The sequence below is a fragment of the Gymnoscopelus braueri genome (genome assembly GCF_963280865.1).
Source record: "Gymnoscopelus braueri genome assembly, chromosome: 12".
Classification (NCBI taxonomy): Eukaryota; Metazoa; Chordata; class Actinopteri; order Myctophiformes; family Myctophidae; genus Gymnoscopelus; species Gymnoscopelus braueri.
In genome coordinates, this window is record NC_137614.1 from 50,026,568 (window position 1) to 50,051,172 (window position 24,605).

Consider the following 24,605-nt stretch of genomic DNA (forward strand, 5'->3'; position numbering starts at 1 on the left):
TTGAAGTTCACCATAGCCTCTGATCAGACCTGTATGAATTTTCTTGACATCCGGGTTATCAAAGAAAACAATAGATTAAATATGAATCTGTACATAAAGTCCACGGATTGTAATGCCCTACATGGTGACAGTTACCATCCTACTCCACTAAAAAAGGTATCCCTATGGGCCAATTGAAACGTATTCGCAGGATTTGCAGTAAAGATTATTCTTTCCAGGTGCATGCTAAGGATCTAGAGTGTCTGTTCAAACAACGTGACTATCCAGTCCAATGGATTCAACCAGCCGTAGACTAATTTAATAGATGTACACTATTAGATTGTTCAAAACCCAAAGAGAGAACGGAAGAACACATTTCTGACCCTACTCTTGGTAAGTCATTGTGTATAAAAGACCATCTAATTTGAGGAACCTACTGGTTAGGTCACATTTATGTCAGGGCAGGCAACTCCCACACATTTTCTCAGCAATATTCCAGATGGTAATTACCGGTACAAATGTGGCAGATGCGTTCAATGCAGCTTTACACATAAATGTCACACTTTTAATCACCCTGTAACAGGTAAATGTTTTAAGATCAGAGGCGTCACCAAATATCATCTATATGATAAAATGTGTTTGTGGGCTGGCTTATATTGGCAAGACAATGAGACCACTGAAAAGTAGGATTTCGGAACACAGGAGTGACATTAGAACTAAGGACTTTAGAAATCCTGTGGCATTACATTTTCACCAAGCCCAACATTGCATCTCTTCTTTGAAATACATTGGCATTGAGCGTGTCACATTGCCACCCAGGGGGGAGACAATTGAGTGACTTACTTCCCCCTTTCTTTTGTGGTCTTCCTTAGGGTGCTGGTGACAGGATTTCCACCCCTGTGGTGGTATAGGACATGGTGTTGTGGATAAATGCAGGGATTTTCAGGTTTATCTTGAGCTTTGGCCTGTATCAGTTATTCTCTTGTTTCGATATACAATTGTTTGGCATTTTTACTTGTTTTCTGTCTATTAGTGTTCCATACACCTTCAGGACACTTGTAATAGAGTATGCTCATGCTGACATTGTTTACTATTATGTGGAGGTATTCTAGTGGCGATCCTCTTATTTAGACCCTGTTCTATGGAAGCATTTCAGGGCCAAAGGTTTTGATCATTTACTAAAAATTGTTCACGAAAAAATATTTAAATTCAAGTGGAAAAATAAGAATTGAAACCAAAAGTCTCACATTTTTATCTTGAACTTTGAAAAATACAAAAACGTATTCAAAAGTTTTTTTTCAGTTCAAATGTATTTTTGATTCGCTTCTTCAACACTTTTGAATAAATTATTTATTTTCGCTTTTCACTTTAATATATATTTAGATTTTTGAGTAAATTATTTTTTTCAGTTTCAGATTTTATTTTTACGGATTCAGATCTTATTTTTACGGGTTCAAATCTTTTTTTTTCGGTTTCAGATTTTTTTTTCGCCTCTAACTTTTTTCACTTACGGGTTGAAAAGTTTTACGTCATCTTTTGGCCCTGAAGTTGCGTGGGGGCGCGGCCTCAACCGAGAGGGGCGTGGAATCATGAGTGACAGGTCCCCCCCCCCGTGATGTCATCATCGTGCGATCAGGAAGTACCACAAAGGTGGAGTCACGTTGAGAATAGCATCATAGCTACTAGCTACTAGTTCTAAACAGATGGGTCGACACTGGCTGGCGGCTGCATCCACCCGAACCAAGAGTACCAGCCGCCAGCCGGTACCAGCGCCAACATCACCAGCGTGCAAGTAAGAATGTTTTTAATAAGTTAGATGCTAGTAAAATATGTATTACTAATTTTGTAATCAGAGCGATGTACTGTGGTGGAAAAGAGTGGCTTGCAATCCTGCTGAACTGGTCGTCTTGGTGCCATTTTCTGATAAATCGATATGCAAGGCCATTAAGCTTAGAACATTTTTGTTATTAAACATAATTTTGCCCTTATGGTCTGTAATAAGGTCCAGAATAAGTTTTTTGTCTAGGTATACTTTTAGTTGTAGAAGTAACTGAAATTATGATGTATTTACATGTAGCAATGGTAAGATGAAGGTCCCTTGACGTTAAGCACTAGACTGCTGGCCTAAAAGATTATGGTCTTGACCTGCTGTAAAGTGTCATGATATAATGTGTGTGATTTGGTGCTATATAAAATTGAAATGAATGTATTGTCTTTGTTGTTTGACAGAATGCTGATTATACCAACGTGGCTTCAGTTGCACAGAACCTCATCAATGAGCTCAGAACGTGCTCTGGATAACGACAGGTCTGAGATTTTATGCATTTTAATTGTCTGTTAATTTAACCACTATAACCTAAGTATCCCTATTCTGGGGCTAACATTCAGTGAAAATAGCAGATCTACAAGCTCTCTTATGAGCTTGTAGATCTGCTATTTTCAGCCAAGATATTTATGTAGAGTGGGGAACCTAGTCTTAATGTGTTGCTGTACTATCATGTTTTAAACAAAAATCATGTTTTTAATTATGCAGGTCCTTCATGTTTTTAATTATGCAGGTCCTTCAAAGTTCCTTTCTTGGAAAGCGAAAGAAGAAGCATCCACGTTTTCTGCCTTTAGTTTTTATTTGTACTTGTTAACTATGAATGCCAAGCCCAGAGGAAGAGTTCCAGCTTGCCCAGGCAGGACTCTCCTTTATAAAGACAACATATCCAAGGATATGTATGAGCCATGATGAGGTATGAAGATTGATTGATTGAATACTTTATTAGTCAGTAATGTAAACGGCACATGGTACAGTTATTAAAAGGATAACACAAAGTCCTTGGGACTCTTCCAATTTCCATTGTGGTCCTATGTATTCAATTAATCATCATAGCATACAAAATGAACTCAATAATACATGTCATCAACAAAACCTACTGGTTACAATCAAGTATCTATTTGAACATGCTTTTCATCCTAGTGTTAGGCTGTTCTTCAAGCATGTAGACATCATAGTCTATGCTATTCTTTTAGTTCTCCAGACTACTGCAAGTGGAGTATCCCAAGATGATGGAAGTGACCGGAGGCTATTATCTTTACAAATCTCCAGGTGATGTAAATGTGTAGTATAACATCCATTGTAATGCATTGCCATTCATATAACTTGGCCCAACAACCACAATGAAATGATACTAACAATGTTGTGTTACAGGTGGTCAGGGTAAAAGAAGACTCATCATGATCTCTCCTGATTTCAATGATGGATACTCTGGTACCTTCCTTCGGAGTGTTACGGGGGGAGGGAAAAACACCATGTATGCTGTGCCTTTGCAACACAAGTTCGACCTGACTCCATTACTTCCAGACGCAATCAAAGACCTCTGAAGAGGTATTATACGTAATGTTTTGTGAAATGCCTGCATTAACCGTTTTGTGTGGGGCGGGGCAGTTGTTAATTTTCATATTGTTCTCCATCAGAAGGTTCAGTGTCCTATCTGTTTCATGAAGTTCTCACCACAGTTCCTGGAGATCCATGCTAGCATGTTTGGAGAAAGGTATTTGAGATGGTGTATATTTGTTCATTTTAAACGTATATGCTGCCTAGTGCCTATAGTACTTTCTTCCCCCTTATATCAATGTCTCACTTGTATGTACCGTTATAGAGGAGAGGAAAATCTTAGTGATGCTGAGACAACTGCCATGAGGAAGGAAACTGCCGTGGGCCAGGACAGTGGAGAGGAGCAGATCAAAAGGTAAATGAGGTTTTATAACATTTAGTCGTTTACATGCCTTAATTTTGAGTTATGTTTGGCAGTGTTGATGGACACCATCAATCAAAGAGTGGACAAAGATAAAGAGTTCAAAATCCTAATCTCAAGAACCAACATTCTGGAAAATAGCAGATCTACAAGCTCTCTGATGAGCTTGTAGATCTACTATTTTCAGCCAAGATATTTATGTAGAGAGGGGGACCTAGTCTAGAGACCTTGGGAACCCTGTCAACCAAGTATAAGGTTCAATTGATTTAGTTGTTTTGTACGATCTTGTGTTAAACTATTTTTATTTATTTTAAATGCAGATCCTTCAATTTTCTCATCAAGAGAAGTTTGATAAAGCTGCAGAGCATGAAGGGGCAAAATCAGCAAATTAACTCTCTTTGCATCTGAAGGTAATGGAGTCAGGTCGAACTCATGTTGCAAAGGCACAGCATTTGGGATTTTTTATTTGTCCTTTAGCTTTACTTTATGGTCAGAAATATTAAAGGCACGTGGTACAGTATGAATCAATCAATTTTCATACCTCATCATGGCTCCTATCCTTGGCTATGGGCCGGGTTGAGATGCTACAGGATGGCATCAATACGTTCATTGAACTGTCAATGCTTCTCAATATACAGGACATCACTAATCAGACCCAGAGTCCAGTGCCAGTGTTACAAGGAGAAATGGGAAGTCCAAAATATGTTGGTTCTCCTCAGAAACTACAAATCCTGATAGAAATGTCCCTACCAGTGTCATGCGTTGCAAGAACTCTAGGTGTATCTGAAAGGACAGTGAAACAGCGCATGCATTATGTTTTCCCCTTAGTCACCTAAGTGATGAACAGCTAGATAATTTGGTGAGATCAGTGAAGGCCAGAACCCCACACGTGGGATACAGAATGATGAAAGGAACTGTTACTCTGGGCTTGGGATTGTCTCTTCATTCATGTTTAACAAGTATAAATATAAACTAGAAGGATTCCAGGGTTTTGGAGATGCTGTGCCACAGGCCTTTAGAGTTTGCCTCATTCTCACTTCCAGATGCAATGAGTGTCAAGACGCACAAAGAACTGCCCATTTTTGCAAAACATGCAAAATTAGGTATCCTTTGCAGAGTTTGCCCCTTCATGTTCAGCAGTGTGTGGATACTCACTTCAGGAGAGGATGATGACGAGGAGGTATATGTCACCATTAAATATGAACTTTTGTTTATGGTATGTAAAGAAAATACACTATACGCACACAGCGTGTGAGATTGTATGGTGGCTGATAGCTATGTATATAGATTTCTATACAGCACTGAAATAAAGAACTTCAAAACCCTGCTGTCGTATGTGCTCCACCATTAACCGTTACAGTGATGGATTGGCTGGGAAGATGACAGCAGGGTTTGAAGAAAAGTATCTTAATTTCAGTGCTGTATAGAAACCTACATCCAGCTGTTTGGCATTCCTTTGGTTTTATATTTGCAATGTAACGTCACACAGAAATACTGTAATCCAGAGACTATAGAACCTATAGAAAGAGTTAGGGTTGAGGGTCTCTCTGTGTGTGGATGGCTGATTAATCATGTGTGCATGGATCTGACAAGGAGTCCATTGTTCGGTCTGTGTGTTTCTGTTTGTATAGGAACTGCGTGTGGTCTTGTAGCTAATGTTTTCTGCTGTTGCAGTGCATCAGTCCATCATACTCCATGCAATGCTGACCATCATACTCCATGCAATGCTGACAGTTGGGACAGTTGGGAGCCTATCTTGGAACCGCTAACGGAAGGCCTGAACATCTGCCAGCCCCAGTTTGTTCTTGCGCAAGATGTAATAGTAAGCAAAACAAGTGACCATTAACATTTTCAAGTTTATTATGTCCCAAACTGGGCAATTTATGTTACAGCAGATAGTAAGAAACTCCAACACACAGTAAACATACATACACAAGATAGACATAGACATAATCACAAGATCCAGATAATAATAGCTACTCATAGCTACCTCCTCCTGCTGCTATTATTGATGGCACGAATGGAAGTAGGTACAAATGAGAATTTGTACCTATTGTTTTTAGCTGCAGGGGTCTTTAACCTTTGGCCGGAAGGCAAGAATTCATATTCAGGATTTAGGGGGTGAGAGCTGTCTGCCCTAATAGAAGATGCTTTCTTAAGCACCTGCTGGTCATATATATGACTCAGACAGCTAAATTGTACCCCCACAATCTTGCTAGCCCCCCTCACAACCCCGTTAAGAGTCTAATGCCAAGGTTTCCATACCAACAAATGGCAGCAAATGAAATAACACTCTATGAAAGCTCTGTAGAATAAAATCATCAATGACTTATCCACCTGAAACTTGGCTAGCTTCCTTAAACAGAAGAGGCGCTGTTGACCTTTCTTACACACCATTTCAGTATTGAAGTCAAATTTCAGACGATAGTCAATAATGGAGCCGAGATATTTATAAGTGGTTACCAAATCCACTGTCTGCCCATTTATGACACTACTATGAGGAGCTGGTGGAGATCGTCTAAAATCAATACTCATGTCTTTAGTCTTTGTGACATTTAGTTGTAGAAATGCATCTTCACACCAAGAAACAAAGTCATCTACAACTGGGCCATGACTGGCTTCACTATCACTCAAAAGACTAACAATCACAGAATCATCTTCAAATTTAACAATGTGTCTGTTGTCATGTTGACTCCTACAATCATTAGTATACAAGATATACAAGAGTGTTTGGTTTTGTGTTTGGTAGATCATTTCTATTGTAATAATGCTACTTGCCAGTCTTTATACTGTTGGAATGCCTATTCCCTGTAGGGACATTTAAACTGTCATCTATTTGCTTCACAGCTGAAGACACCACTGGAAAAGTCTCATCACACCTTCAAGGCTTCTGCAGTGGATCACAGGCCAAGGTCACATCCCACTTCTGCCCTCGAGAAGATGGATTTGCTTTAGAGATCATGTTCAACCATGAACTTGAAACAGCAGTTAAAAGTTCTGTTCTCCCGGCTCGCTCGACCTGGCAACTGCAGACTTTTGAAATCACAATGTATATTACCCTGTTGTGTCTGCATGTAAGACACATGAGGTCCTATGATTGATAAAAAACTGTTCTAACAGGAGGCTTTTGGATGGAACTGTCAACACGTCTCAATATACAGGACTAACACGACAACAATCAGAGTTTACTTAATTTCACCCACTGTGTTACACTGTAAAACCTGTGACAATAAAGTTGATTCTGCCATTAACTGCCTTTTTTTTTTCAAGGTCACACTAAAACCTAAACGTTTACATGACAATGTTTAGCACCGAACTTAGTAACTTACACGATTGAAGTTGGCAGAATTAGTCAGGTAGCCTATAGCATTTGTTTTTTTCATTTCTAGATGGCTGGCTATGGATAAGAGCTTACCAATTTTTTAACTGAGTGCAAATTCAACTCCAGGGTTTAAAGACCATATTCATGGCACTCTTAAACAGGATTTAGATATAGGGGATATCAGCAGAGTGAATATGAATAAATGATAGTTGATTGTCCAGTTACACATGTCCTTTATACTTTGCCCAAAATTCAAAAAGTTTCACTACTGTTCCTCCTGGTAGACCCATTGTTTCAGGAATTGGCTCTCTTAGAAAATGTATCATTTGTAGACAATTTTAAGTCACATGTTCTGTCACTTATGTGAGACTCGAGTGATTTTATTCAGGTTTTACAAACCATAGAAACTAGGAAATGATTAATTACTGGTTCCACTCGATGTAGAGTCTTTATTATAATTATTCCTCACCAAGGTGGCTTAGAGGCTATTGAATATTTGCTTAACCAGAGGACAGGGTGTACCTAGTAGTATACCTAGTACTACTTGCATTAAAGAGCTCACTGAAGTAGTAGTACTCTCTAAAAACTTCCTATTTGAGGCCCCAAATTATGCCAACCTCTATGTTGGGCTCCTTGAAACTAATCGATTTTTGAATCCGAGCTGCAACCCTTTCCTGTCACATATTATCCAGTTATGGAAGCACATGTTTTTTTTTTATTGCTGAGTTGACAGCTTTTCATGGTTTCCTAAATCACAGTAGTCAGTTTTTGAAGTTCACCATAGCCTCTGATCAGACCTGTATGAATTTTCTTGACATCCGGGTTATCAAAGAAAACAATAGATTAAATATGAATCTGTACATAAAGTCCACGGATTGTAATGCCCTACATGGTGACAGTTACCATCCTACTCCACTAAAAAAGGTATCCCTATGGGCCAATTGAAACGTATTCGCAGGATTTGCAGTAAAGATTATTCTTTCCAGGTGCATGCTAAGGATCTAGAGTGTCTGTTCAAACAACGTGACTATCCAGTCCAATGGATTCAACCAGCCGTAGACTAATTTAATAGATGTACACTATTAGATTGTTCAAAACCCAAAGAGAGAACGGAAGAACACATTTCTGACCCTACTCTTGGTAAGTCATTGTGTATAAAAGACCATCTAATTTGAGGAACCTACTGGTTAGGTCACATTTATGTCAGGGCAGGCAACTCCCACACATTTTCTCAGCAATATTCCAGATGGTAATTACCGGTACAAATGTGGCAGATGCGTTCAATGCAGCTTTACACATAAATGTCACACTTTTAATCACCCTGTAACAGGTAAATGTTTTAAGATCAGAGGCGTCACCAAATATCATCTATATGATAAAATGTGTTTGTGGGCTGGCTTATATTGGCAAGACAATGAGACCACTGAAAAGTAGGATTTCGGAACACAGGAGTGACATTAGAACTAAGGACTTTAGAAATCCTGTGGCATTACATTTTCACCAAGCCCAACATTGCATCTCTTCTTTGAAATACATTGGCATTGAGCGTGTCACATTGCCACCCAGGGGGGAGACAATTGAGTGACTTACTTCCCCCTTTCTTTTGTGGTCTTCCTTAGGGTGCTGGTGACAGGATTTCCACCCCTGTGGTGGTATAGGACATGGTGTTGTGGATAAATGCAGGGATTTTCAGGTTTATCTTGAGCTTTGGCCTGTATCAGTTATTCTCTTGTTTCGATATACAATTGTTTGGCATTTTTACTTGTTTTCTGTCTATTAGTGTTCCATACACCTTCAGGACACTTGTAATAGAGTATGCTCATGCTGACATTGTTTACTATTATGTGGAGGTATTCTAGTGGCGATCCTCTTATTTAGACCCTGTTCTATGGAAGCATTTCAGGGCCAAAAGTTTTGATCATTTACTAAAAATTGTTCACGAAAAAATATTTAAATTCAAGTGGAAAAATAAGAATTGAAACCAAAAGTCTCACATTTTTATCTTGAACTTTGAAAAATACAAAAACGTATTCAAAAGTTTTTTTTCAGTTCAAATGTATTTTTGATTCGCTTCTTCAACACTTTTGAATAAATTATTTATTTTCGCTTTTCACTTTAATATATATTTAGATTTTTGAGTAAATTATTTTTTTCAGTTTCAGATTTTATTTTTACGGATTCAGATCTTATTTTTACGGGTTCAAATCTTTTTTTTTCGGTTTCAGATTTTTTTTTCGCCTCTAACTTTTTTCACTTACGGGTTGAAAAGTTTTACGTCATCTTTTGGCCCTGAAGTTGCGTGGGGGCGCGGCCTCAACCGAGAGGGGCGTGGAATCATGAGTGACAGGTCCCCCCCCCCGTGATGTCATCATCGTGCGATCAGGAAGTACCACAAAGGTGGAGTCACGTTGAGAATAGCATCATAGCTACTAGCTACTAGTTCTAAACAGATGGGTCGACACTGGCTGGCGGCTGCATCCACCCGAACCAAGAGTACCAGCCGCCAGCCGGTACCAGCGCCAACATCACCAGCGTGCAAGTAAGAATGTTTTTAATAAGTTAGATGCTAGTAAAATATGTATTACTAATTTTGTAATCAGAGCGATGTACTGTGGTGGAAAAGAGTGGCTTGCAATCCTGCTGAACTGGTCGTCTTGGTGCCATTTTCTGATAAATCGATATGCAAGGCCATTAAGCTTAGAACATTTTTGTTATTAAACATAATTTTGCCCTTATGGTCTGTAATAAGGTCCAGAATAAGTTTTTTGTCTAGGTATACTTTTAGTTGTAGAAGTAACTGAAATTATGATGTATTTACATGTAGCAATGGTAAGATGAAGGTCCCTTGACGTTAAGCACTAGACTGCTGGCCTAAAAGATTATGGTCTTGACCTGCTGTAAAGTGTCATGATATAATGTGTGTGATTTGGTGCTATATAAAATTGAAATGAATGTATTGTCTTTGTTGTTTGACAGAATGCTGATTATACCAACGTGGCTTCAGTTGCACAGAACCTCATCAATGAGCTCAGAACGTGCTCTGGATAACGACAGGTCTGAGATTTTATGCATTTTAATTGTCTGTTAATTTAACCACTATAACCTAAGTATCCCTATTCTGGGGCTAACATTCAGTGAAAATAGCAGATCTACAAGCTCTCTTATGAGCTTGTAGATCTGCTATTTTCAGCCAAGATATTTATGTAGAGTGGGGAACCTAGTCTTAATGTGTTGCTGTACTATCATGTTTTAAACAAAAATCATGTTTTTAATTATGCAGGTCCTTCATGTTTTTAATTATGCAGGTCCTTCAAAGTTCCTTTCTTGGAAAGCGAAAGAAGAAGCATCCACGTTTTCTGCCTTTAGTTTTTATTTGTACTTGTTAACTATGAATGCCAAGCCCAGAGGAAGAGTTCCAGCTTGCCCAGGCAGGACTCTCCTTTATAAAGACAACATATCCAAGGATATGTATGAGCCATGATGAGGTATGAAGATTGATTGATTGAATACTTTATTAGTCAGTAATGTAAACGGCACATGGTACAGTTATTAAAAGGATAACACAAAGTCCTTGGGACTCTTCCAATTTCCATTGTGGTCCTATGTATTCAATTAATCATCATAGCATACAAAATGAACTCAATAATACATGTCATCAACAAAACCTACTGGTTACAATCAAGTATCTATTTGAACATGCTTTTCATCCTAGTGTTAGGCTGTTCTTCAAGCATGTAGACATCATAGTCTATGCTATTCTTTTAGTTCTCCAGACTACTGCAAGTGGAGTATCCCAAGATGATGGAAGTGACCGGAGGCTATTATCTTTACAAATCTCCAGGTGATGTAAATGTGTAGTATAACATCCATTGTAATGCATTGCCATTCATATAACTTGGCCCAACAACCACAATGAAATGATACTAACAATGTTGTGTTACAGGTGGTCAGGGTAAAAGAAGACTCATCATGATCTCTCCTGATTTCAATGATGGATACTCTGGTACCTTCCTTCGGAGTGTTACGGGGGGAGGGAAAAACACCATGTATGCTGTGCCTTTGCAACACAAGTTCGACCTGACTCCATTACTTCCAGACGCAATCAAAGACCTCTGAAGAGGTATTATACGTAATGTTTTGTGAAATGCCTGCATTAACCGTTTTGTGTGGGGCGGGGCAGTTGTTAATTTTCATATTGTTCTCCATCAGAAGGTTCAGTGTCCTATCTGTTTCATGAAGTTCTCACCACAGTTCCTGGAGATCCATGCTAGCATGTTTGGAGAAAGGTATTTGAGATGGTGTATATTTGTTCATTTTAAACGTATATGCTGCCTAGTGCCTATAGTACTTTCTTCCCCCTTATATCAATGTCTCACTTGTATGTACCGTTATAGAGGAGAGGAAAATCTTAGTGATGCTGAGACAACTGCCATGAGGAAGGAAACTGCCGTGGGCCAGGACAGTGGAGAGGAGCAGATCAAAAGGTAAATGAGGTTTTATAACATTTAGTCGTTTACATGCCTTAATTTTGAGTTATGTTTGGCAGTGTTGATGGACACCATCAATCAAAGAGTGGACAAAGATAAAGAGTTCAAAATCCTAATCTCAAGAACCAACATTCTGGAAAATAGCAGATCTACAAGCTCTCTGATGAGCTTGTAGATCTACTATTTTCAGCCAAGATATTTATGTAGAGAGGGGGACCTAGTCTAGAGACCTTGGGAACCCTGTCAACCAAGTATAAGGTTCAATTGATTTAGTTGTTTTGTACGATCTTGTGTTAAACTATTTTTATTTATTTTAAATGCAGATCCTTCAATTTTCTCATCAAGAGAAGTTTGATAAAGCTGCAGAGCATGAAGGGGCAAAATCAGCAAATTAACTCTCTTTGCATCTGAAGGTAATGGAGTCAGGTCGAACTCATGTTGCAAAGGCACAGCATTTGGGATTTTTTATTTGTCCTTTAGCTTTACTTTATGGTCAGAAATATTAAAGGCACGTGGTACAGTATGAATCAATCAATTTTCATACCTCATCATGGCTCCTATCCTTGGCTATGGGCCGGGTTGAGATGCTACAGGATGGCATCAATACGTTCATTGAACTGTCAATGCTTCTCAATATACAGGACATCACTAATCAGACCCAGAGTCCAGTGCCAGTGTTACAAGGAGAAATGGGAAGTCCAAAATATGTTGGTTCTCCTCAGAAACTACAAATCCTGATAGAAATGTCCCTACCAGTGTCATGCGTTGCAAGAACTCTAGGTGTATCTGAAAGGACAGTGAAACAGCGCATGCATTATGTTTTCCCCTTAGTCACCTAAGTGATGAACAGCTAGATAATTTGGTGAGATCAGTGAAGGCCAGAACCCCACACGTGGGATACAGAATGATGAAAGGAACTGTTACTCTGGGCTTGGGATTGTCTCTTCATTCATGTTTAACAAGTATAAATATAAACTAGAAGGATTCCAGGGTTTTGGAGATGCTGTGCCACAGGCCTTTAGAGTTTGCCTCATTCTCACTTCCAGATGCAATGAGTGTCAAGACGCACAAAGAACTGCCCATTTTTGCAAAACATGCAAAATTAGGTATCCTTTGCAGAGTTTGCCCCTTCATGTTCAGCAGTGTGTGGATACTCACTTCAGGAGAGGATGATGACGAGGAGGTATATGTCACCATTAAATATGAACTTTTGTTTATGGTATGTAAAGAAAATACACTATACGCACACAGCGTGTGAGATTGTATGGTGGCTGATAGCTATGTATATAGATTTCTATACAGCACTGAAATAAAGAACTTCAAAACCCTGCTGTCGTATGTGCTCCACCATTAACCGTTACAGTGATGGATTGGCTGGGAAGATGACAGCAGGGTTTGAAGAAAAGTATCTTAATTTCAGTGCTGTATAGAAACCTACATCCAGCTGTTTGGCATTCCTTTGGTTTTATATTTGCAATGTAACGTCACACAGAAATACTGTAATCCAGAGACTATAGAACCTATAGAAAGAGTTAGGGTTGAGGGTCTCTCTGTGTGTGGATGGCTGATTAATCATGTGTGCATGGATCTGACAAGGAGTCCATTGTTCGGTCTGTGTGTTTCTGTTTGTATAGGAACTGCGTGTGGTCTTGTAGCTAATGTTTTCTGCTGTTGCAGTGCATCAGTCCATCATACTCCATGCAATGCTGACCATCATACTCCATGCAATGCTGACAGTTGGGACAGTTGGGAGCCTATCTTGGAACCGCTAACGGAAGGCCTGAACATCTGCCAGCCCCAGTTTGTTCTTGCGCAAGATGTAATAGTAAGCAAAACAAGTGACCATTAACATTTTCAAGTTTATTATGTCCCAAACTGGGCAATTTATGTTACAGCAGATAGTAAGAAACTCCAACACACAGTAAACATACATACACAAGATAGACATAGACATAATCACAAGATCCAGATAATAATAGCTACTCATAGCTACCTCCTCCTGCTGCTATTATTGATGGCACGAATGGAAGTAGGTACAAATGAGAATTTGTACCTATTGTTTTTAGCTGCAGGGGTCTTTAACCTTTGGCCGGAAGGCAAGAATTCATATTCAGGATTTAGGGGGTGAGAGCTGTCTGCCCTAATAGAAGATGCTTTCTTAAGCACCTGCTGGTCATATATATGACTCAGACAGCTAAATTGTACCCCCACAATCTTGCTAGCCCCCCTCACAACCCCGTTAAGAGTCTAATGCCAAGGTTTCCATACCAACAAATGGCAGCAAATGAAATAACACTCTATGAAAGCTCTGTAGAATAAAATCATCAATGACTTATCCACCTGAAACTTGGCTAGCTTCCTTAAACAGAAGAGGCGCTGTTGACCTTTCTTACACACCATTTCAGTATTGAAGTCAAATTTCAGACGATAGTCAATAATGGAGCCGAGATATTTATAAGTGGTTACCAAATCCACTGTCTGCCCATTTATGACACTACTATGAGGAGCTGGTGGAGATCGTCTAAAATCAATACTCATGTCTTTAGTCTTTGTGACATTTAGTTGTAGAAATGCATCTTCACACCAAGAAACAAAGTCATCTACAACTGGGCCATGACTGGCTTCACTATCACTCAAAAGACTAACAATCACAGAATCATCTTCAAATTTAACAATGTGTCTGTTGTCATGTTGACTCCTACAATCATTAGTATACAAGATATACAAGAGTGTTTGGTTTTGTGTTTGGTAGATCATTTCTATTGTAATAATGCTACTTGCCAGTCTTTATACTGTTGGAATGCCTATTCCCTGTAGGGACATTTAAACTGTCATCTATTTGCTTCACAGCTGAAGACACCACTGGAAAAGTCTCATCACACCTTCAAGGCTTCTGCAGTGGATCACAGGCCAAGGTCACATCCCACTTCTGCCCTCGAGAAGATGGATTTGCTTTAGAGATCATGTTCAACCATGAACTTGAAACAGCAGTTAAAAGTTCTGTTCTCCCGGCTCGCTCGACCTGGCAACTGCAGACTTTTGAAATCACAATGTATATTACCCTGTTGTGTCTGCATGTAAGACACATGAGGTCCTATGATTGATAAAAAACTGTTCTAACAGGAGGCTTTTGGATGGAACTGTCAACACGTCTCAATATACAGGACTAACACGACAACAATCAGAGTTTACTTAATTTCACCCACTGTGTTACACTGTAAAACCTGTGACAATAAAGTTGATTCTGCCATTAACTGCCTTTTTTTTTTTCAAGGTCACACTAAAACCTAAACGTTTACATGACAATGTTTAGCACCGAACTTAGTAACTTACACGATTGAAGTTGGCAGAATTAGTCAGGTAGCCTATAGCATTTGTTTTTTTCATTTCTAGATGGCTGGCTATGGATAAGAGCTTACCAATTTTTTAACTGAGTGCAAATTCAACTCCAGGGTTTAAAGACCATATTCATGGCACTCTTAAACAGGATTTAGATATAGGGGATATCAGCAGAGTGAATATGAATAAATGATAGTTGATTGTCCAGTTACACATGTCCTTTATACTTTGCCCAAAATTCAAAAAGTTTCACTACTGTTCCTCCTGGTAGACCCATTGTTTCAGGAATTGGCTCTCTTAGAAAATGTATCATTTGTAGACAATTTTAAGTCACATGTTCTGTCACTTATGTGAGACTCGAGTGATTTTATTCAGGTTTTACAAACCATAGAAACTAGGAAATGATTAATTACTGGTTCCACTCGATGTAGAGTCTTTATTATAATTATTCCTCACCAAGGTGGCTTAGAGGCTATTGAATATTTGCTTAACCAGAGGACAGGGTGTACCTAGTAGTATACCTAGTACTACTTGCATTAAAGAGCTCACTGAAGTAGTAGTACTCTCTAAAAACTTCCTATTTGAGGCCCCAAATTATGCCAACCTCTATGTTGGGCTCCTTGAAACTAATCGATTTTTGAATCCGAGCTGCAACCCTTTCCTGTCACATATTATCCAGTTATGGAAGCACATGTTTTTTTTTTATTGCTGAGTTGACAGCTTTTCATGGTTTCCTAAATCACAGTAGTCAGTTTTTGAAGTTCACCATAGCCTCTGATCAGACCTGTATGAATTTTCTTGACATCCGGGTTATCAAAGAAAACAATAGATTAAATATGAATCTGTACATAAAGTCCACGGATTGTAATGCCCTACATGGTGACAGTTACCATCCTACTCCACTAAAAAAGGTATCCCTATGGGCCAATTGAAACGTATTCGCAGGATTTGCAGTAAAGATTATTCTTTCCAGGTGCATGCTAAGGATCTAGAGTGTCTGTTCAAACAACGTGACTATCCAGTCCAATGGATTCAACCAGCCATAGACTAATTTAATAGATGTACACTATTAGATTGTTCAAAACCCAAAGAGAGAACGGAAGAACACATTTCTGACCCTACTCTTGGTAAGTCATTGTGTATAAAAGACCATCTAATTTGAGGAACCTACTGGTTAGGTCACATTTATGTCAGGGCAGGCAACTCCCACACATTTTCTCAGCAATATTCCAGATGGTAATTACCGGTACAAATGTGGCAGATGCGTTCAATGCAGCTTTACACATAAATGTCACACTTTTAATCACCCTGTAACAGGTAAATGTTTTAAGATCAGAGGCGTCACCAAATATCATCTATATGATAAAATGTGTTTGTGGGCTGGCTTATATTGACAAGACAATGAGACCACTGAAAAGTAGGATTTCGGAACACAGGAGTGACATTAGAACTAAGGACTTTAGAAATCCTGTGGCATTACATTTTCACCAAGCCCAACATTGCATCTCTTCTTTGAAATACATTGGCATTGAGCGTGTCACATTGCCACCCAGGGGGGAGACAATTGAGTGACTTACTTCCCCCTTTCTTTTGTGGTCTTCCTTAGGGTGCTGGTGACAGGATTTCCACCCCTGTGGTGGTATAGGACATGGTGTTGTGGATAAATGCAGGGATTTTCAGGTTTATCTTGAGCTTTGGCCTGTATCAGTTATTCTCTTGTTTCGATATACAATTGTTTGGCATTTTTACTTGTTTTCTGTCTTTAGTGTTCCATACACCTTCAGGACACTTGTAATAGAGTATGCTCATGCTGACATTGTTTACTATTATGTGGAGGTATTCTAGTGGCGATCCTCTTATTTAGACCCTGTTCATACAAAAAACACTTCATGTCCTATAGCGTGTCACTGTGTCCCCCTTTTTGAGTACCTGTTATATTTATAAATACATGTATTAGTCTTGGGATACTTTAAATGTATATTTGTATATTGCCATTTGGATCCTGGGATGGGTGCATACTGTTTATATCTATGTTTTACTTTATGCAAAGCCAACCTCCTGTTGAGTTGACTGTGACCTCACTTACCCTATTGGGGTGAGCCTATCATTGAGTAGATGTACCATATATACATGTGTGCGTATGCCCTTTTCGATTGTATATGTCCTAATGAAGGTCTGAACAGGCCAAAACGTTGACGAACACAATAAATACAAAGCAGAGCTTTTTGCAGCATTACCAGTGTGCAGACTCTTATTCCTTTTTATGGCTAGGGATAAGAGGCATGAAAAAGTTGTTTAAAAAAAAAATAATAAACCGAACAAATTAAATAATTTGAACATTAGCTTATATGCACAAGTTGAATGCACATTTTATTTAACCTATTTAAGGTGATGAAATGGCACTTCGTGTTATAACTGTTGCCATTTTAAACCTGCACTTTATCGTCTTGTTGGACTGTTCAAGCAGAAGAGTATGCTAGGATGGCTACTGTACAAGGCTACAGTTGGAGCAAACATATTTTTACAGTGTGGAGAAGGTAGAACACAGAAGCACGTTGAGATTATTTTCCTACCATGTAGCTTTCACTGTTCAGTCAACTGTTACTGTTTACATTTTTCTACCCAGAACTAATAGGCACTTTACCATGTGGCTGCACTGTTGTGCAAATAAAACTGTTAAATACATTTGTTGTTAACTTTTTTACTTCTTTTCAAGTTCTGGTTGAAACATTTGCAGCTACCGTACATGATTTAGTACATAGTTCAGTACAGCTAAATAAATGTCTTTGCCGTAGGACTCAGATGGTCTTGAAACATCAATAGTGGTCGTGAGGCCTGCCATATCCTGTTCACAGAGAGGACATTCAACACGTGGAAGAATCACTCCAGAGCTCGTCACATCCATCTCACTGGCGGTGTTGACAGCAAGACTTGCATCCTCCAGTCCCTACATTTAAACAAAGCACATTTCAAAATGTCATACAGAAATCAGGGAACAAAGTAAAGGAAAGCAAATTTAGATCAACATGCAAACATTATACTACACTGATGCAACAAGTATCAATATCAGGTCCTCTTTTTCTTCAATGTGGCTAAAGAAATATGTCTCATACAGCTTTTGAAGAGTGCTATCAATAGATCATTTATAACCTCTTTTGTAACTCTTATACATAGGCCAATTAATTTGGTTATATGCTTTATATGCTGTGCATATACATTTCATTGGTTTTGGGTTTAAGCTTTAAGTTCTCTGCAATTGGTAAAACAAAAATACCCCAAATGCTTATTAATAGTATACTACATATGTTTGCTTAAAATAAAAAAATTGTACCTCTGCCAGTTGTGCAGGCTCTACAGGATTGTGGAGGAGTCCCAATGCCCACAGTTGTTGTGGAGACCTGTTGTGCTCGGTCCTTAAAGAGTGATTATCCCAAGCCATCCTGAAGACATTGAGATCCGTCTGCAGACGTGGAAGAAATACATACTGGGCGCAGTACAGGTGGATGCTATCATCAGGATCAAGCACACCTTCATCCTCAAGGCTGTGAAGAATCTCGTAGTACACGTTTGTAACGCCGTTCCAAACATCTCGCCACAAACGCTCTATTCTGTAAAAAAGAAAAGGGTTAGCCTATCAAATACATAATCAAATAGCCTCAATTTTATTCAGTATCATTTTCACAAATTATGACTCCGGTTGACTGAGGCAACATCTGAATATTATATATACACCTTTGATTATGCACACTCTTTCCTGACATGAAACTGCCCCTGCCGCAGCCCCTGATGGTGAACATCATTCGCGCAATGGCAACATTTTCCACTCCTTGGTCACCTCTTACTCTAAAAGAGAATATATCACACATAAAGACAAAAAGATACATGATCCATTAACTTTCAACACTAAACTTTAACAACTTTCCAAATACATAGTCATTAGACAAAAGTAATACCTAATAGTATGAGCCAAATCATTCTAATTATTTACCAGAATAGATGGTGGAGTGATTAAGTATAGTATACTATAAATTTAAGCAGCAACTATACCTTAGACAGATAGTGATTTGATTTATGTTGAAAATTAATTAATTAATTAAAGAAAATGTTTGCTTAATTTGGCAATTAATCAACTTAGTGTATAATGCAAAAATAATTGAGCAATAACTAGCATGGTGGGCCACACATATTTGTTGGGCTTACCTTAATGGAAAGCCATATTTTTGCACTGCCTCCGAGAAGAAATCAAGTGCAGTGGAAGCTTTATTGTTGGCTGCTGCACCCAGGTACATGATCTGGAGCAGACAATATTATAATTCAGTGGAAAGCAATATAATCATTTTAAAACCTGTAAATGTAAATCCATGCTTTTATGCACCAGACATTAAGTTATGTGGTATGATATATTATGCATACAGATAACAGTATACAGATACAGTAGCCTATAGGCCCATTCATTTTAGAATGACATGTCCTACCTATAGCAAGTTTAGCAGTAGACGTATAATTTTCAACTGTCATCTCAATTAATGTATGATAATGGTTATTAAATAAATTACCTTTCGTGAGAAGCCATCAACCCCTCCAAAAATAACAAGGCCATATCTTTTGGGGAGAGGGGGGGGGGGGGGGAGAATAAAATCACTTTAAATTAATTATCTGTATAGATTAGTTTGATGCAAAACAAGGGTGTTAAAGTATCATAGGGAATAATAAATAAAATATTCAGCTTTAAATGTAAGGCCTACCTGATGAGTTTGTGGTTTGTGTCAATATGTACCAAGTGAAGAGGACCCGGAACAGAATATGTCCTCCTTGCAACACACCCCATCGTTGTCAATCTTGACAGTACGCCAACTGGGTCGACACGATGCACGGATGAAGACACTCTCTTCCACTGGACACGGTGTCCCATGGCCTGCAGCATTCCTTTCATCATTCTGTATCCCACGTGTGGGGTTCTGGCCTTCACTGATCTCACCAAATTATCTAGTTGCTCATCACTTAGGTGACTGTAAGACCGGGTTATGGAAAGACCATTATCATGCATGCGCCGTTTCACTGTCCTTTCAGATACACCTAGAGTTCTTGCAATGCATGACACTGGTAGGGACATTTCTATCAGGCTTTGTAGTTTCTGAGGAGACACAACATATTTTGGCCGTCCCATTTCTCCTTGTGACACTGGCACCTGACTCTGGGTCTCATTAGTGATGTCCTGTATATTGAGAAGTGTTGACAGTTCAGTGAACGTATTGATGACATCCTGTGGCATCTCAACCTGGCCTAACAATGATCTAAATATAACCATCTCCTGGTTGACAATGAATCTCAAAAAGTCCACATCTAGAGGCAGCCTTTGCATGACATGGGAAACTTTAGAGAGCAGCCTCTGAAGAAAGTCTCCTTTCAGTTGGTCCTAGAACAACAAAACAGAATTTCACATTATTGTACTGTGACTTAATATCATTGTTTAAGTTACACATACTGTACATTTGACAAACAAAAAGCATACAATTTAACATTAACTAGTGGGCAACCATACCCTATGTCCAACAAGGCTGCAACTAAAGTCTTTTCCCCTTATCATAGAGTTATGAGTTAACTTTCCGTTGTAAACAAAGAATATTCATATATTATTCAAACATGTATTGCCTAAACCACCTGTGCCCAGAGATAGCCAACAACAAGAATGCGAAAGTAATTATTGTCGTGTTAAATAAATAATACATACATAAATAAATACATAAATACATAAATAAATAACTACTGTACAGTTTCCAGAGTATACTTATACTTATTATTATTATTATTATTATTATTATTATTACCTGAACGCTGGCACTGGTACCAACACATACTACTCCTCCTGGTGCTTGCGTCATTGTAAACAATGCATACACTTCCTGTCTTCTTCTTCTTCTTCTTCTTCTTCTTCTCTTATTTACTGGCGGTTCGCAACCAACTTAAAGGTGCATATTGCCACCTACTGTACAAGAGTGTGTAACATCATGTCAAATATCCCATCAATGAACTATTATTTATATTATGCTTAACCTAGTGTCATGTAAAAAAGTAAACAGTGCCTTCCTAACCATAACTACTCCCCTTTCCCTCTGTTCCAAGAATCCCCATAATATCCCATTTCCGTCCTGCTTCAAAAACGTTGTCATATAATTGTGTGTTCTTTCCTCTGCATAACTGTCACACTTCAATAAAATATGCTCTACATTTTCAGTTTCTCCACAGTTCCCACATTTGTTGCTCTCTGCCTTACCCATTACATACAGTGTATTATTTAACCCTGTATGACCCACCCTAAGTCTTGTGATGATGATTTCTTCCCTTCTGCCCCTTTCATTATAACTCTTTATGTTGACATTTTTTTGTATTTTATAATACTTTCTTCCTTTACGATCTTCATCCCACCTTCTCTGCCAAATTTCCATTCCTTTTTTCTTAACTATTGCTTTCCCTTCGCCCTTTCCTAATAATATTTGTAACCCTGTTGTAGTGCCCTTTTAGCAAGTTTATCCGCACCCTCATTCCCTGCCAACCCCTTATGAGCTGGCACCCAGCAAAACTGAACATCTATACCACCTCTGTGTAATCCTAATAAGTACTGTTTAATTTCAATTACTAAATCCTCCCTAACTGCCTTTTCTGACTGCACACTTTTCAACTAATGAATCCGTGCACACCACCACCTGCTCTGGGGGTATGCTGGGGGTGTTATTATATTATTATTATAATAATATAATAGTAATAATAATAATAATAATAATAATAATAATAATAATAATAATAATAATAATAATACTCTAGGTCATTGCCCTTGGGCAGACCCATTGAAAGTGAGGTCGTGGTTCATGTTCTTCAGAGCCTAAGTTTCTCAGGTCATGCAAAGACTGCCTCTAGATGTGGAATATTTGTAGTCAACCAGGAGATGGTTATATTTATTTTTGGAAGGGTGGCTTCTCACGAAAGGTCATTTATTTAATTACCATTAATCATACATCAATTGAGATGACAGTTGAAAGTTATAGGTCTACTGCTAAACTTGCTCTAGCTAGGACATGTAATTCTAAAAGGATCTAAGCCTGTTCTGTCTAAAGGAGCTACACCATGAATTTAAAAAATATATTTGATATTTAATATCATATGGTGTATGTCCCTCAAACCTTTTTCAAAAGGTTTGAGCCTAAATCATCACTCAGATATACTCATCCCAAGTCAATTGTCTCTGGCTTATACAGCGCTTTCAGCTGCAATACCAAAACGTCCTCTTGGGCAGGGGGGGGCTACTGAGCAATTCTGTCTGTTAATACAAAAAAATATTTAAAAAAATTATTAAAAAAAAGGGGAAAAAATGGAAAAAATCTGCATAAAAAGAAGCATCTAAGAAAAATACAAAATCGAAAAAAAAACACTTTGAACATTTTTGAACAATTCCACCAAGTGTTTGAGGTGCCTGTTTCACCCACTTCCGGGGGGCGGAGCCAAAATCCGAGCCCGAAGTATTTGTTCGTAGACCCCCACTTAGGGGGGGTAGAAAAAGTTTCGGAGCGATTCGGGCACTTTTCATTTAACATTGGGTTTGCCATCAATAATGTTTGTGACATCATAAACATTTCCATTCTGAGATCGCCTGTTCAGACACGCCCATTCTGGAAATCCATGAAATGAGAAGGAATGACTGAATTTAAAAAAAAATTTTTTTTTTGGGTACAAGAGACACTGGGGACCCCAAAAAATACAAAAAAACAAGAAAAAAGTGATTTTCATGGTGTAGACCCTTTAAGGTAATGTTGCTGATTAAATGTATAGTATACAATACTTAATCACTCCACCATCTATTCTGGTAAATAATTAGATCAGTTAGATTCTTCACAGCCTTGAGGATGAAGGTGTGTGTGCTTGATCCTGATGATAGCATCCACCTGTACTGCGCCCAGTATGCATTTCTTCCACGTCTGCAGAAGGATCTCAATGTGTATAGGATGGGTTGGGATAATCATCCTTTAAGGTCCACAACTGGACAATGGGACTCCACAATCCCATAGATCCTCCACAACTACCAATTAAAGTTTTAAGCGAACATATTTTGTATACAATTAACACACATTTTGGGTATTTTAGTTTTACCAATTGCAGAGAACTTGAAGCTTAAAACCAAAACCAAAACCAGTCAAATGCAATGTATGCACAGCATATAACTTACATTAAAATGTATTGGTCTACGTATAATGCACTCTTCAAAAGCTGTATGAGACTTATTTATTTAGCCACATTGAAGAAAAAGAGGACCTCAAACTATATATATTGATACTTGTTACATCAGTGTAGTATGTTTACATGTTGATCTAAATTTGCTTTCCTTTACTTTGTTCCCTGATTTCTAAATGACATTTTGAAATGTGCTGTTTAAATGTAGGGACTGGAGGATGCAACTCTTGCTGTCAACACCGCCAGTGAGATGGATGTGATGAGCTCTGGAGTGATTCTTCCACAAGTTGAATGTCCTATTTGTGAACAGGATATGGCAGGACTCAAGACCACTATTAATGTTTCAAGACCATCTGAGTCCTACGGCAAAGACATTTATTTAGCTGTACTAAACTATGTACTAAATCATGTACCGTAGATGCAAATGTTTCAACCAGAAAGTAGTAAAAAAAAAAAGTTAACAAATGTATTCAACAGTTTTATTTGAACAGTGCAGCCACATGGTAAAGTGCCCATTACAGTAGTTCTGGCCTGGATAGAAAAAAGTAAACAGTAACAGTCTCTGTGAACACGATATGGCAGGACTCACGACCACTATTGATGTTTCAAGACAATCGGAGTCCTACGGCAATGACATTCATTTAGCTGTACTAAACTATGTACCGTAGATGCAGGAGGTTTTAACCAGAACCAACTAAAAAATAAAAAAAGTGTAACAAATGTATTCAGTTTTATTTGTTGTGACTGACCAGTGTGCAGCCACAGGGTAAAGTGCCTCTTAGTTCTGCATAGACAATTTTAAACAGTAGAACAACATTTGTTGTGACTGACAACAGTGCAGTCAACATGGTAAAGTGCCTTTTAGTTCGGCGTATAAACATGTAAACAGGACAACAATGTAAACAGTTGACAAGTGAAAAGCTACACGGTAAAATCTCAAAGTGCTTCTGAGGTTTCTAACTTCTATGGAACAATCTTGAGACAACATGTTTGCTCCAACTGTAGCATCCTATCGCTCCCTGCATCTCTTTTGTAGTAGCTTCAATAACATAGCTACTACATAACATATACATGCTTGAACAGTCCAACAAGAGGATAAAGTGCATGTATAAAATGTCTACTTAAACAGGTTAAAGAAACGTGTGGGGTTCACTATATAATAGTGGCCTTCACTATTATACTTTTTCATGGCTCATATCTCTAGCCAGCCATCTAGAAATTACAAACCTGAGAACTTTGTTCTGTGCCAAGCTAATGTTATATTTACGTCACACAAAATGTTAACCAGACAAGGAACAGTTGCAAAAAAAAAAAACTAAAATGGCTGAACTACTCCTTTAACACATTGTAAACGTAAACATTTGGGTTGTCGTGTGACCTTGAAAAAAGAGGCAGTTAAGGAGAAATCCAGACATTTTAAGTGTTATCTTTGATGTATAGTTACTCACTCACCGAGTTAGGAAGTGGCGATGAGTTTTTCCAGTGATTCCCCTGTCTGTGAGTCTGGTCGAC

The 24,605-nt window shown here is 38.4% G+C and overlaps 3 protein-coding genes across 13 annotated transcripts; 2 read left to right on the forward strand and 1 right to left on the reverse strand.

Moving 5' to 3' along the window:
• The first annotated feature begins 1,338 nt into the window (after positions 1 to 1,338).
• LOC308096223 (uncharacterized protein) lies at positions 1,339 to 6,964 on the forward strand. Of its 6 annotated transcripts, XR_013934117.1 has the most exons (11): positions 1,339 to 1,771; positions 2,209 to 2,286; positions 2,538 to 2,717; positions 2,998 to 3,073; positions 3,176 to 3,352; positions 3,442 to 3,518; positions 3,627 to 3,716; positions 4,043 to 4,132; positions 4,766 to 4,902; positions 5,397 to 5,544; positions 6,570 to 6,964. XR_013934117.1 is itself a non-coding variant. In XM_080443564.1 (9 exons), the coding sequence occupies exons 6-9, from the start codon at positions 3,466 to 3,468 to the stop codon at positions 6,675 to 6,677; spliced, it is 399 nt and encodes a 132-aa protein (XP_080299690.1). In that variant the 5' UTR covers positions 1,350 to 1,771; positions 2,209 to 2,286; positions 2,538 to 2,717; positions 2,998 to 3,073; positions 3,176 to 3,361; positions 3,442 to 3,465; the 3' UTR covers positions 6,678 to 6,964. The 6 variants fall into 6 exon arrangements, 3 of the variants coding, with proteins under 3 accessions (XP_080299690.1, XP_080299691.1, XP_080299689.1); XR_013934118.1 differs by lacking the exon at positions 4,766 to 4,902; XR_013934119.1 differs by having other exon boundaries at positions 1,350 to 1,771; positions 4,043 to 4,902.
• Positions 6,965 to 9,150: 2,186 nt separating this feature from the next.
• On the forward strand, positions 9,151 to 14,774 carry LOC308096225 (uncharacterized protein). Of its 6 annotated transcripts, XR_013934123.1 has the most exons (11): positions 9,151 to 9,583; positions 10,021 to 10,098; positions 10,350 to 10,529; positions 10,810 to 10,885; positions 10,988 to 11,164; positions 11,254 to 11,330; positions 11,439 to 11,528; positions 11,855 to 11,944; positions 12,578 to 12,714; positions 13,209 to 13,356; positions 14,382 to 14,774. XR_013934123.1 is itself a non-coding variant. In XM_080443570.1 (9 exons), the coding sequence occupies exons 6-9, from the start codon at positions 11,278 to 11,280 to the stop codon at positions 14,487 to 14,489; spliced, it is 399 nt and encodes a 132-aa protein (XP_080299696.1). In that variant the 5' UTR covers positions 9,162 to 9,583; positions 10,021 to 10,098; positions 10,350 to 10,529; positions 10,810 to 10,885; positions 10,988 to 11,173; positions 11,254 to 11,277; the 3' UTR covers positions 14,490 to 14,774. The 6 variants fall into 6 exon arrangements, 3 of the variants coding, with proteins under 3 accessions (XP_080299696.1, XP_080299697.1, XP_080299695.1); XR_013934124.1 differs by lacking the exon at positions 12,578 to 12,714; XR_013934125.1 differs by having other exon boundaries at positions 9,161 to 9,583; positions 11,855 to 12,714.
• A 2,569-nt stretch (positions 14,775 to 17,343) lies between these two features.
• LOC308096214 (uncharacterized protein) lies at positions 17,344 to 20,768 on the reverse strand. The gene is made up of 7 exons (XM_080443549.1): positions 20,699 to 20,768; positions 19,616 to 20,286; positions 19,427 to 19,472; positions 19,071 to 19,162; positions 18,603 to 18,713; positions 18,202 to 18,478; positions 17,344 to 17,817 (listed from the first exon to the last, which is right to left on the reverse strand). The coding sequence occupies exons 1-7, from the start codon at positions 20,750 to 20,752 to the stop codon at positions 17,608 to 17,610; spliced, it is 1,461 nt and encodes a 486-aa protein (XP_080299675.1). The 5' UTR covers positions 20,753 to 20,768; the 3' UTR covers positions 17,344 to 17,607.
• Between the last annotated feature and the right edge of the window lie 3,837 nt (positions 20,769 to 24,605).